At 38.6% G+C, this 14,685-nt stretch overlaps 1 protein-coding gene across 4 annotated transcripts in view; it reads right to left on the bottom strand.

Annotated features, from left to right (window-relative positions):
• Positions 1-14,685, bottom strand: part of SREK1 (splicing regulatory glutamic acid and lysine rich protein 1) — a 63,675-nt gene that overhangs the window by 15,686 nt on the left and 33,304 nt on the right. For all 4 annotated transcript variants that reach the window (XM_066376219.1, XM_066376209.1, XM_066376228.1 and 1 more), the window contains 2 exons: positions 11,176-11,295; positions 10,425-10,799 (listed from right to left, as the gene is read on the bottom strand). In XM_066376219.1, the coding sequence (XP_066232316.1) occupies positions 10,425-10,799; positions 11,176-11,295 (495 nt within the window). The remainder of the gene's footprint in view (positions 1-10,424; positions 10,800-11,175; positions 11,296-14,685) is intronic.

Below are 14,685 nucleotides of genomic sequence, written 5' to 3'. Positions count from 1 at the left end.
AATAAAGTGTTTATTGTTATTAAAAAACTATTTTGCACCTTGGCCAGTGGTGCAGTGAATAGAGCATCACCCCGGAGCACCAAGGTCGCTGGCTGGAGCCCAGCCATCACATCCTGCAATCACATGCTCAATCCCAGAATCACCAGCTCGACCCTGAGAGGTCACTGGTTTGAGCCCTGGTCAGGGGTCATATGAGAAGCAATCAATGGCACAACTAAGTGGAACACAAGTTAATGCTTCTCTCCCCTGCTTCCCTTTCAAAAAAACCCAAACAACATTTTGCCTAATACATTAGCAAATATGAATACTCTAAATTACTTCATTTGTAAGGTGGTCAACTTAGAAACAATGAATTTCTTTTTTTTTTTCTTTTATTTTTCTGAAGCTGGAAACGGGGAGAGACAGTCAGACAGACTCCCGCATGCGCCCGACCGGGATCCACCCAGCATGCCCACCAGGGGGCAATGCTCTGCCCCTCCGGGGCGTCACTCTGTTGCGACCAGAGCCACTCTAGCGCCTGGGGCAGAGGCCAAGGAGCCATCCCCAGCGCCCGGGCCATCTTTACTCCAATGGAGCCTCGCTGCAGGAGGGGAAGAGAGAGACAGAGAGGAAGGAGAGGGGGAGGGGTGGAGAAGCAGATGGGCGCTTCTCCTGTGTGCCCTGGCCGGGAATCGAACCCGGGACTTCTGCACGCCAGGCCGACGCTCTATCACTGAGCCAACCGGCCAGGGCCAGAAACAATGAATTTCAAGATGCCCATAATTCATGAGATGCGGTATGAGGATATAATTATTAAATGATTAATGTAGCCAACAATCTATCTCACAAGGAGTTCTGATCACTAGGTGGCCACATAGCTAAAAGAATCTGATCTTGTAGAATTTAAGTTGTTTTTCTACCTCAGTAAATTGATTCCAGATTAATGAAACATTTTGTCTATGTTTTTCATTTAAAAAATAAAAACCTAAATAATATTCAAGTGTTGTATATATGGGAGATGTTAAGACCAAAAGCGCCCAAGAACTTTGAGAACACAAGTAAGTTGATTCCAACTCTACCTAAATCTCTATCCTCCATTACCCAACTTTACTTCCAGGATACCCCAAAATTATAATTCTGACTGATGGAGAAATTAGGTACCAGTATCTCATTTAATCAATGCTATTCTATAATAGCTCAGCACAAGAACTTTTTTTTCATAGCATGAGACTGTCAGTGTACCCCAGACTTAAGTTTACACAAAAGGACTCTGCTTTGATCAGTGTGACTGACTCCTTGTTTATTCAGGAAGCACTATTTACAGGTGGACATCTAAAAACTACCAGTTGATAAGAACTAAAGCTGAAGAGACAGCAATCTGGAATACTAATTAGTTGAGAAAGAAGTGGGCAGCCGTAGTATGAGGAACTGGAATTGGTTAGAATTGGCTCTAATTCTAAGTTCCACATCTTATCAGCTTGTTCCAGCTGTACAACCGGAGTAATATTGCTTTAAATCTGAATCTCAGTTTTTCCAACTGGAAATGGAGACAATTCAAACCTTGCAGCGTTGTCATGAGGATTTGTAATAATACCAGTCAAGTACCATGCACAGAATCTGGCACATGGAGGTGCTCAATAAATATTTTCTCCTTTCCTTTTTTGGTCTTTTTTTAATAGCAATTTTTAAGATTAAGTTTTTTTATAGCTCCAGCTGGTGGCACAGTGGATAAAGCATCATCCCAGGGTACTGGGGCCATCTGCTTGACCCCAAGGGTGCTGGCTCAAGCCCTGGTCAGGGCATGTATGAGCAGCCTTCAATGAGTGCACAACCAAGTGGAACAATTAAGTTGATGCTTTTTGTGCTCGCTCTCTCTAAAAAAAACTTTTTTTTATATACCAAATTTTCTTTACAACAGATTAGGAGAGAAGGTTGGAAATAAAAATATTAAGTAATTATTTTTCTGAGCAGTTGAAAAGTTTTCCATTTAGGAAACAAATTAGAGCACTTAGAAAGCAGAAAAATGCTGCGCTGGATATAGCAGATGGTTAGAGCATCATCCCGAAGTGTAGAGGTTGCTGGTTTGATCCCGGTCAGGGCACACACAAGGACAGTTTGATGTTTCTGTCTCTCTCTCACCCACTTCCTATCTCACTGAAATCAATAAATTTAAAAAAATGTTTAAGCAGAAAAAAGCTAAAAGTTGAGAAATTTTCATTCTTTTTTTTAAATTTTTATTTATTTATTTTTTACAGAGACAGAGAGTGAGTCAGAGAGAGGGATAGACAGGGACATACAGACAGGAACGAAGAGAGATGAGAAGCATCAATCATTAGTTTTTCATTGCACGTTGTAACACCTTAGTTGTTCATTGATTGCCTTCTCATATGTGCCTTGACCGCGGGCCTTCAGCAGACTGAGTAATCCCCTGCTGGAGCCAGCGACCTTGGGTCCAAGCTGGTGAGCTTTTTTCCTCAAACCAGATGAGCCCGCACTCAAGCTGGCAACCACGGGGTCTCGAACCCGGGTCCTCTGCATCCCAGTCCAACGCTCTATCCACTGCGCCACCGCCTAGTCAGGTGAGAAATTTTAACTCTTTACCAAGCTCTTCTGAAAACATAAAACATCAAATTGCTGAACCTTTAGGAACTAGTATTAGTCAGCACTTACTCTCTAGGCCCCAGAGGTTATTTAGGTATATATTTAGGACTGAACGTGAACAGATGAACTTTCTTAAATATCCAGTGGCTTTAAAATGAACCATGAAAAAAATTAAACATTTCATCTGACCAGGCAGAGGCACAGTAGATAGAGTGACAACCTGAGACGCTGAAGACCCAGTTTTGAAATCCTGAGGTCGCCATCTTGAGTGTGGGATCATAGACATTACCCCCTGGTCACTGGCTTGAGCAAGGGGTCACTGGCTCGGCTGGAGACTCCATGGTCAAGGCACATGTGAAAAGCAATCAATAAACTAAAGTGCCACAACTAGGAGTTGATTCCTCTCATCTTTCTCCCTTTCTGTAGGTCTCTATCTCCTGTTTCTCTTTCTCATGCTAAATAAAAAATTTTAAAAATAAATAAATTTAACATTTCATAGTCATCAGAAAAAGTACACTCAACTAAATTTGAAAGGAGTCAAAACATTATTTGGTGTTGTGAAGAGCAATATCTAAACCACCACATAAACACAAAAGAACGTGTGACGTAAAATCACTATGCCATAGGCAGTGACTTGGGGATCGCATCCTGAGACGTTTCTGTGGGCATCGTGTACCAGCCTCCAGGAGCAACATTTTGCGATTTGTTTTCTTAACGTTGCCCCGGCTTGGCTTCTGTGATGCCTGGGAAAATCTAGTCTAGAAGCTAGAAGTCCTGGGCTCTTCCTAGGACAAGCTAAATTGGCATTCAAGAGCAAGGCTCCTGGCTTCAAGTTCAATATAGCACAAAAGGAAGATCCTAAGCTCACCTCCTCTCATTGACACCAAAACTACAACTACGTATAGAACAGCTATCTCTGAGGACATTCTGACCACCAGCAGAACAGATTTCTAAAACTTCAGGTATAAAGAAGTGGTTAGGAGAAGTAGAGACTAAGTCTAGCCAGGACCTACCCTTCCCCATAATTCCCATGCAGTGACTCACAAGTGGAAGGGAAATCACAACCTTGGAGGTCATCCCTAAAGATAGGGGTCTGAGCCCTAGCCTGAGAGACCTGCACCAGGAAGAGGAGTGACATCTGGCTTTGAAAATCAGTGGGACTTATGTCTGGGAGAGCCAAAGGCCTGTAGGAAACCCAGGCTGCATATTATCTGAGTCCTAGGAAAGGGACAGCAGTTTGAAAAGCACCTAGGTCATACCTGAAGGTAATACATGAACTAATTTTAGGGTGTGTGCTGGAGGGACGGGTTTGTTGGAACTTTCTCCTGAGAGGTGCTGGTGTGTGCTATTCTCCTACCCCCCTTCTATAATTTAGCTGGTCTAACACTGGCAGGCACCATTTCTGACACTATTAACTTTGCTAACACTGTTCATCCCACCCTAGCATTTCCATGAGGACCCAGTCATGTGAGAGACAGGCTGTAAACTGACAAAGTCCTTACAGTCTAGGGCTTAGCCCAAGACTAAGCTCTTCCCCACACCCTTGGCTGTTGCATGGTGGGGGGTGGTGCACTCTTAAAGAGGATTCCTGTTTATACCTTAGACATGTGACTTTTTATCAGACTCTCGTTTTGCAGATGGCTTTGCTCTTTGCACTATAAAATAAAGCTCACTAGGGGTATAGGGGCTTTTTGGTAGGTCATCAGCCACCAGAAGACCTCCTGATCCCATTCTTTTTCTCTCTGTGTTTATTTCTTAATTCCGCACTGTTCTCCCTCAGGATCTGCACAATTATGAGTTGTGCTGGTTCACAGCAGTCAGGCTAGCACCCCTCCAAAGTGACTATTGTTTTGTCACACCTAGTGGGTGGCCTTAGTCAGCACTAGCACACACCAGGGTGTTTGCAAAAGTGTGGCTGAGCCTCACAGTCAGCCACTTCAAAAGCGTGCCCTACACACCAGTGAGCCTGCAAGAGCTGCATCCAGGCCTCACCTGTCACTGTGTCCATAGAAACTGTGGCCCAGACACAACAGGAGACTACACTAGTCCACCCAGAAAACACGTCTGGAACATGTGGCTCTGATGACATGGGGGATTCCACCACTGGGCCCCACAGGACACTTTCTAAATAAGGCCACTTTTTCAAGACCAGGAGTTTTAGCCTACCTACCTAATTCTTAGAAACAAACAGGTAAAATGAGAGAAAAGAAAAAACAGGACAAAACCCCAGAAAAAGAACTAAATAAAACTGAAGTAAAGCTGTCTACTAAATGAAAAATTCAAAGCAAGTCATAAAGATGCTCATTGAAATCTGTGAACAAATGAATAAATTTGATGAGAAACTCAGAGATAAAAATGATAGGAAAATTTCAGAATTGAAGAATTTAACAACTGATATAAAAAACATATGGGAGGAAATAAGCATTAAATCAGATGACAGAGAAGAATGGATCAGCAATCAGGAAGACAGGATAGTAGAAAATACCCAACTGAAAGATCAAGAAAAAAAAAAAAAGAACTAAAAAGACTGAGGATAACATAAGGTCCCTTTGTCATATCAAGCATAGGGGTCCCAGAAGAAGAAGAGCGAGAGAAGGGGACAGAAAACCTATTTGAAGAAATAATGGCTAAAAACTTCCCTAGCCTGGTGAAGGAAACAGATATCGAAGTCCAGGAAGCAAAAAGAGGCCCAAGTAAGATGAATCGAAAAGAGACCCACTCCAGGACACATTAAATTGTTAAGAGTTAAAAATAAAGAGAAAAACTACTAGTTACATACAAGGGAATGTTTATAAGACTATCAGCTGATTTTTCAACAGAAACTTGGCAGGCCAGAAGGTAGTGGCACAATACATTCAATATGATGAAAGAAAAACCTATAACCAAGAATACTTGACCCAGCAAGGTTATCATTCTGAATTGAAGGAGAGATCAAGATTTTCACTGACAGGCAAAAGCTAAATAAGTCATCACCAGTAAACCAGCATTACAGGAAATGTTAAAGGGAATCCTTTAAGTGGAAAAGAAAAGGCCAAAACTAGAAATAATATATGAAAGAAAAACAAATCTCACTAGTAAAGGCAGAGTTAGTAGACCATTTATAAATCTTATATGTGAACAATTGAATGTCAATAAGCACATACCTATCAACAATTACATAAATGTAAATTGACTAAGTGTTCCACTGAAAAAACAAAGGGTGATTAAATAGATATAAAAACAAGACCTTCACATATACTGCTTACATGAGACTCCAGATTGAAAGACATGTAGACGGAAAGAAAAGGGATGGGAAAGATACTTCATGAAAATGGAAACAAAAAAAGAAGTTAGGACAGCAATTCTTGTATCAGACAAAATAGACTTTAAAACAAAGGCAATGACAAAAAACAGAGAAGAACCCAGCAATTACACTTCCAGGTTTTATCTAAAGAAAACAAAATTAACTTGAGAAGATAGTGTCCGTAAAGTCATGGTGCACTTTTGACCAGTCACAGGAAAGCAACAAAAAACGATAGAAATGTGAAATCTGCACCAAATAAAAGGAAAACTCTCCCAGTTTCATACCTATTCAGTGTAGTTTGATGTGGGCTCACGCACAGATTATTTTAGGGCTCCTTAGGTAGCTATCCCGTATAGCCTCTACAGACTCGTCACTGACTGATGGCCTACCAGAACGGGGTTTCTCCACCAAACTGCCGGTTTCCTTCAACTGCTTATCCCACTGAGTAATGTTATTCCTATGTGGTGGCGCTTCGTTGTAAACGTGCCAATATTCACATTGCACTTTGGTCACAGTTTTGATTTTAGCAAGCCACAGAACACACTGAACTTTCCTCTGTACTGTCCACATCTTGACTGGCATGGCCGTGGGCTGCTCCGCTATATACACGGTGTTACGTCATCTGCGCATGCGCACATGCTGCCACATCATCCTACAGAAACTGGGAGGGTTTTCCTTTTATTTGGTGCAGATTTCACATTTCTATCATCTTTTGTTGCTTTCCTGTGACCGGTTCAAAAGTGCACCGTGACTTTACAGACACACTGTATATGCGCCGCTATATTCACTGCTACATTATTTACAATGGCCAAGATATGGAAGCCACCTAGGTGTTCATCAATGGATGAATAAAGAAGTGGATACACACACAAACACCAGAACATTACTCAGCCATGAAAAAGAGTTAAATCTTGCCATGTGTGACAATATGGATAGACCTAAAGGGTACTGTGCTAAGTGAAGTAAGTCAGAGTAAGACAAACACTATCATTTCACTTATGTGAGGAATCTAAAAAAATGAAGCATGAACAAACACTCATAGATACAGAAAAACTGGTAGTTTCTAGAGAGTTGAGAGGTTGGGTATGGGCAAAAAGGTGAAGGGGATTAATAGGTACAAACTTATAGTTGTAACGTAAATCATGAGGATATAAAGTAGCGCATAGGAAACAAAGTATCACAATAACTTTGCATGGTGACAGATGGATAATGGACTTTCTGTGTTGATCACTTTGTAAGGTATATAACTGAAATCTCACTATGTTGTACACTTGAAACTAATACAATGTACGTCAACTATAATTTAAAAAGAGATTACATTACAGAAAAAAAATAAGGCCAATGGTTTGTTTACTCTCTGTAAAAATTACTGTAAGATAACTAAGGTTGTTCATACTTAACTTCAGAGAGAAGTACCATAGAAATTTACACTCTGTATTTGGAATAAAATGACTGGTACTAGAACATTAAAAAATAAAATAAAATCACTATGCCATAAATGTGCATAGCAAGGCTTGACTGATACCCATAGTAAGAGTTTAATTTTTCAAGCTTGGGTTCAATGTGCTAAAATATGACCTGTTTATTTTAAGCTCAATTTTAACATATAGTGTTGCTTTCAACTTAATGCTTCTGAGGCAGTTTTTTTTTTAGAGCAGACAGCAAGTACTAATTAGAGAATTCTCAAGTAAACTTAATTACTAAAAAGAGAAAGAGCTACTATACTACTGACACTAAAATACTGCGGAATAGAATATTTCCTCTAAACTTCAGTGCCCTCATGTTTTAAAGTCATAATAATATTCTTCTCAATAGGCTTACTATGAAGATTAAATAAGGTTAGTCATGAAAACTTGCTGAGACAAAATCTGGCATAAAGCACTCAGCAAGTGCTTGCAATTACCTTGTATTACCTAATCAAAAACTAGCATTAAGAATAAGCTGTTAAAATACAGTTTAAAAAAAGTAAGCCCTGGCCGGTTGGCTCAGTGGTAGAGCATTGGCCTGGCGTGCAGGAGTCCCAGGTTCGATTCCTGGCCAGGGCACACAGGAGAAGTGCCCATCTGCTTCTCCACCCCACCCCCTCTCCTTCCTCTCTGTCTCTCTCTTCCCCTCCCGCAGCCAAGGCTCCATTGGAGCAAAGTTGGCCCGGACGCTGAGGATGGCTCCATGGCCTCTGCCTCAGGCAGTAGAATGGCCCTGGTTGCAACAGAGCAACGCCCCAGATGGGCAGAGCATCACCCCCTGGTGGGCATGCCGGCTGGATCCTGGTCGGGTGCATGTGGGAGTCTGTCTGATTGCCTCTCCGTTTCCAACTTCAGAAAAATACAAAAAAAGTAGAAAGGTCCTGGCCAGTTGGCTCAGCAGTGAGTGTCGGCCTGGTGTGTGTAAGTCCCGGGTTTGATTCCCGGCCAGGGCACACAGGAGAAGTGCCCATCTGCTTCTCTACCCTTCCCCCTCTCCTTCCTCTCTCTTTCTCTCTCTCCGCTCCTGTAGCAAAGGCTCCACTGAAGCAAAGTTGGCCCTGGCACTGAGGATGGCTCCATGGCCTCTGCCTCAGGCACTAGAATGGCTCCAGCCACAGTGTAGCAACGTCCCAGATAGGCAGAGCATAGCCCCCGGTGGGCATGCCAGGTGGATCTGGTTGGGCACATGCGGGAGTCTGACTGCCTCCCCGCTTCTAACTTCAGGAAAATACAAAAAAAAAAAGTAGACATTCTTCTATCTCAGAAATTACCCTCTATGAAAAATTATGCTTAAAATACCTTCAGAATTTACAAAAGTATTTTTATTATATAACAACACAAGTTAGGAACTTCTATTTATTTATAGTTATGGTATCATCTAGAGCAGTGGTAGTCAACCTGGTCCCTAACGCCCACTAGTGAGCATTCCAGTATAAATAAAAATATAGATTTAAGTATAAATAAAAAGACAGGTTTAACTATAGTAAGTTGTTTTATAAAGATTTATTCTGCCAAACAGTGAAAATCTGACATAAAGTACTTGGTAATTATTATTATATGCTTTAACTTGCTGTAACTCTACTCTATAAATTTTATAAAGTAAAGTTACTTCCCTACTTTATAAATCACCATTATTGTGGAACTAGTGGGCAGTTAGAAAATTTTTCTACTAACAGAGATACAAAAGTGGGCGGTAGGTATAAAAAGGTTGACTACCCCTGATCCAGAATAATAGATGTAGATTTAGATCATCTTGAATCAAGGAAGGTCATCATTTTGCCACTGTTACTATGGCAACCTATTCCACCTGGTGGCAGTGTACCATTAATAAATTGAGGGTACAGTCCTAAGAAAAAAGCAAAACCTTAAAATTGACATAACCAAAATTTTAACATCATGTTCTCAGCAAAACAGTGCTGTAAAAATTAACTCAGATGACAAAAAGCCTAACACTGAAACTTTAGAAATTATTTTGCATAATAAAACAACACACCATTTCAAATACAGAGGCCTAAGAAGTCAATTCTATATTCAAGTTAAAAAAAAAAAAAAAAAAAAGAACACTTCAGTTGTTTCCATGTCTTGGATACTGTAAATAACGCTGAAATGAACACAGGCAACATATACCTTTGGAAATAAATGTTTTCAAATTTGGGGTAGATATCCAGAAGAGAGGCTGCTGTGTCATACAGTAACTCTAGGCTTTATTTTTTGAGGAACCTACATACTGTCTTCCATAGCAGCTGCACCAGTTTACATTCCCACCACCAGTGAATGAGGGTTCCATTTTGTCCACAACCTCTCCAACATTTGTTATTACCTGTCTTATTGATAACAGCCATCCTAATAGGTGTGATGTTACGTCAAACTGTCCTTTGATAGATGACTGAACAAAGATGTGGTGCAAATATTCAATGGAATACTATTTGGCCATAAGAAAAGATGAAATACTGCCATTTGAAAAAACATGGATAGATCTTGAGAATATCACGATAAGCAGTATGTAAATCAGAAGAGACTAAGATCTGTAAGATTTCACACATAGGTAAGATATAAAACTGAAAGCAACAAATGAACAAACACAGCCAACAGTATAGTGGTTACCAGAGGGAAGGGGATTGGGAGGGTGCAAAGGGTAAAGAGGGTCCAATGTATGATGACAAAAGGATTTGACTTTGGGTGCTAAACACACCATGTTATATACAATGATGTACTATAGACCTGTATATTTGAAACCTACATTAACTTTATTAACCAGTCACTCCAACTTAAAAAAAAAAGCCCAACCTTGCCCCTGCCATCCCACACGCAAAGAAGCATCTGCGGCTGCCGCCACCACCAGAAAGTTAAAATAATGGACAAAGGAAAAGTAAAACTTTTAAAATAATTTTGCCCAATACCATCCACCCTTCCTCCTCATAGTTTCAATAGTGTGGCAAGCCTGCTGTTAGAAAAATGTTTACTCTGCACAGGAAAATGTCCTGATATTACTGTAATCATTCCACTTGCGTATAATAATCTTTTCCCCTCAGTTAAAAATCATCTTTTCATTTGTCTTCAGTAAACCCCCTGGTAAAAATTTTAGCATTTCAAACCTGCTGGAACTACGAGATCTTCTTGATGCATTGTAACTTCTGGGCGGTGTTCTAGATTTTTTATCCTTCTTTCTTCTCTCTTCCATCTCTTTGGATCTGTCCTTTTCTCGTTCCTTTTCTTTATCCTGCTCTTTTTCCTTCTCTTTGTCTCGTTCTTTTTCATGCTCTTTTTCCCGCTCTCTCTCTCTGTCCTTTTCCTTGTCTTTATCCTTCTCCCGTTCTTTCTCCCGGTCTTTATCTTTGTTTTTACCCCGTTCCTTTTCTTTTTCACGTTCCTTTTCCCTGTCTCTCTCTTTTTCCCTTTCCTTTTCTCTATCTTTTTCTTTTACTCTTTCCTTTTCCTTGATCTTTTCTCGGGTATCTTTTCTCTTGTCCCTTTAAAAACAAAAATAAGTAAGTAAATTCATAACTGAAATAATTCTCCCCAAAAAGACCTCCATTCTCTTTCTTCAATAATTATCAACACAAAACAATTTATACTTTTTAGAAGGCATCACAGATAAATTTCTATGTAACTCAGTTGTAACTGAATCTAGTAAATAAAACAATTACCAGGTGACATTAAGTACAGTGGTCTGGAAACCTCATGGGTCATAACAGCCATCAGATTCAAATCAATGGCAACTAATATTAGTCATTACTAAAACAATCACAAAAAAAGTTTAATTTCTTTCATTAAAAACCTAAACCAGAACAGATTTTTATCAAATAAAGTTATTAAAAAACTATCCTTAATTTTCCAAAAACTCACCGTGAATGCGAACGACTCCTTGACTTCCGTCTCTCCCTGGATTTAGAGCGTTTTTTATGTGGGCTCTTAGATCTACGTCTATCTTTTTGTCTTGAACGTGATCTATTATGGGATCTACTCCTAAAGAAAAACAAATTGTTAGAATATCAAACCTTTTCCATAGAATTTCAATTCTTAAAAATTTAGTATCTTTTCAAATAAGAGAATTTTAGAACCTATCTCAAAAGTATTTATCAGTATTTTTAAATTCTCTATGATGTAATGTCTCAGATTACCTAAAATAAATATATTTACTGGAAACTTTACCAGATAGGTCATTGTCTAGAACACAAAGATAAAACCAAAAAAAAAAAGTTTATTTCTTATGTCAAACTTAAGTTGATAGTTTCAAGTGTGGCATTCTTTTGCTTATTGTTTTTCCTTTTATTTCTCCAAGAATGTCTCCCAGCACAGAATATACCTCCATCAAAACAGAAGGCAAATCAATGCTAGTTCTGTGAACTGTCTCTTCTCATGTGAATCTCTTTTACTAATTCTTATATTCCTCAATTAGCACAGAAGACTTCTCCTATGGTCCAAGTTTTCATACCACAAATTGTCTTTTCACTCTTGGTTTGCATGTATGACTGCTTATGATTATATCTTGACAGAGTAGTGGTTATATAGTTCAATAGTTACTGTAAATGGCTGTGTGCTGTTTGTCATAACACATACTAAGAACAGATAAGCAGCACAGTACCAATGATAGCACTAGTGTGACAAAACTAAACATCATTATTTATGAGTTAAAGCTACATATAATCAAATGTTGGATCTACCAGGCCTTGATTTTATAACTATATAAACATAGCTATTTTTTTTTAAAAATCTTTATTACTAGAATTCTTGAAGGAAAAATAACTGCTATTCCAATTGTGAAATTCTCTTGGCTCATCTTCCCCAGTGAAATAACTGCTTATGTAATGTGATTTTTTTTCATAATGAATTCGCCTGGGAACTTTGCACTAATATAACAAATTAAATGAATATCACCTTAAAGTGATAAGACTCACTGTCTTTGGAGTCAATCTGGCCCTAACACTCAGCTCTGACACACAATAACTATGAGAACTCTGGCTAGTTGATCTCTCCCAGCCTAAGCTTTTTCATTTTACCACAGAATAGGAATTATAACTGCCTTGGCTGGTTGGCTCAGTTGTAGAGCATCAACCCAGTGTGTGGAAGTCCTGGGTTCAATTCTCAGTCAGGGCACACAGGAGAAGCAACCATCTGCTTCTCCTTCTACACCCCCCTTCCCCTCCCACAACCATAGCTTGACTGACTCAAGCATGTTGGGCCCGGGTGCTGAGGATGGCTCCATGGAGCCTCTGCTTCAGGCACTAAAAATAGCTCTGTAGCAAGCATGGGTCCCAGATGGGCAGAGCATTGGCCCCAGATGGGGGGTTGCCAAGTGGATCCCAGCTGGGATGCATGAGGGAGTCTATCTCTCCTCCTATTGCTTAAATAAAAAAATAAAATAAAAAGAATTATATCTACATCTTCTAGGGCTGTCATGAGGATTAAATCAGATAATGTATGTAAAATTAATTTTCTAGCAGTCTCTGGCACAGAGAAAATGCTTAAAATTCTTAACTATCAATACCATCATCAATAATAATAAATGAAAACTTTAAATTCTATCTTTAATGGATTCCAAGGAGGTCAGATGAACTTCTACAAGTATGCTTTATATAATTAAAACTCATCTTGAGTTATACTTTCATGAATTAAAACAAATATCTATATATATACATATACAGATAAATATATATACATATATACATATTTATAAATATATATATAAATAAATACATAGTTAAATGCTTGTGGTATACTATGAAACCAGAAAACCCTCTAGACAACCCTCAATAATGAAATCTTGTATTTTAAGCACATTTTTCAGTTAAAATGTTTCCAATAGCTAGTTTTCAACTGAACCACCCATCTATTATGTCTTTAAAAAATATACATTTATCTTCATACTACATTTTAAATAATTCATAATTTGTTGAATTTTTACCACTAATAATCTAAGAAATCAAGTAATAGGTATTAAAGCAAAAATGCAAAACTTAAAACATTTTTAGTTCACTTACAGATGTCCACAATAGGGTAATGTAATAAAAAGCCTTTGCTTCTATGTACTTAATAAAAAGGCTTAAGATTTCTGTTCTAGTTAACCTTGCTAAAAATATAAATAATTTTATTTTACTCAAACAGTGCTTTCCAACCTTAATTAAGCAAAGAAACGCCTTTTAAATATTTAAGCATAGCCCTAATAAAGTTAGTAATAAAAAAGCACTATCACTTGGCTTCCTACCTTACCCTGTAGGTCCTCAGAGTTTGAAAATTACTGCCCAGGAATAAATACTGTATTCTAATTCTGACATTAAATATTTTCAGTGTTGCTAACTCATTCTCTAGTCACTTACAAGTTTTTTGACTAGGAATACTAAAATCTTCAAATCAAGAGCAAATCTAACCCAACCAGTTAAAGGTCTGAGTAATGGTTAGCAGTACTCATTTTAGAGAAATGTGTAAAATTGCATTTATAAATTAAACTGTGATTAAAGGCCAACTTACCATCATGTTTCTTCAAATATCATTTGTAAGTCAGTGTTTCCCATAAAATATTATAAAATATCTTAATAGTTCCTATGCTGGTCTGTAAAGGTTACTTATCTTTAAAATATAATAATTATAGTACTACCACCTTTCCTAACCCTGTCCCTATGAAAAACATAAAAATTTGAAACAAAGTGAAAGCACATCACCTTAGTCCTAACCAAGATCACAGTGACAAGAAACCACTTCCTCCCATGTAACATAAGAAGGGGAAGGGATAGGGAAAGGGTGAGGGGAGGCTTTAGAAGCACCTAAGAACAGTGAGAATGCAGAACAGGGTGAGCCTTCAAGAGCAGGGCTCCTGCAACCCACACACCTGCTAAGTCTAGCTGGTCAGAGCCAAAGCTGAGGGTATCAAATCCTACCAGCAGGGAAGGGGAAGACAAGAAATGCCTGCCATTTCTCTGCCTTAACGAGTTGGCGGAAAATTACTTCCATGTCAAGATCCTTAAGTCAAATTTTTTTTGGTAAGGGTTTTCTTCTTTTCCTTTAAACAGAACTAATCCTCTTATGTATTTCTTTTCTTTTTCTTTCCAATTTTTTTTAGCATTTGAGAATGAGTTTATTTACTATCTGATGGGTGAAGATAACTATTCCCTTGTTTACTCAAGAGACAGGATACTTAGATTGGAGGTCATCAGTAAAATGTCTTTGGATTCCATAAGTAGTTTCTTTTTTCCATTTTAAAATCATTTTTATTTTTCAATTACAGTTAGTTTATTACATTATTATATTAGTTTTAGGTGTATGCCCCAGTGAGTTGACATTACATAACTTACCAAGTGATCATCCCCATATATCTCACACACATGTGGCACCATAGTTATTAGATTATTGACATCATCC

Source organism: Saccopteryx leptura, chromosome 1 (assembly GCF_036850995.1).
Source record: "Saccopteryx leptura isolate mSacLep1 chromosome 1, mSacLep1_pri_phased_curated, whole genome shotgun sequence".
Taxonomy (NCBI): domain Eukaryota; kingdom Metazoa; phylum Chordata; class Mammalia; order Chiroptera; family Emballonuridae; genus Saccopteryx; species Saccopteryx leptura.
This window is presented reverse-complemented; position numbering and strand designations above follow the sequence as displayed.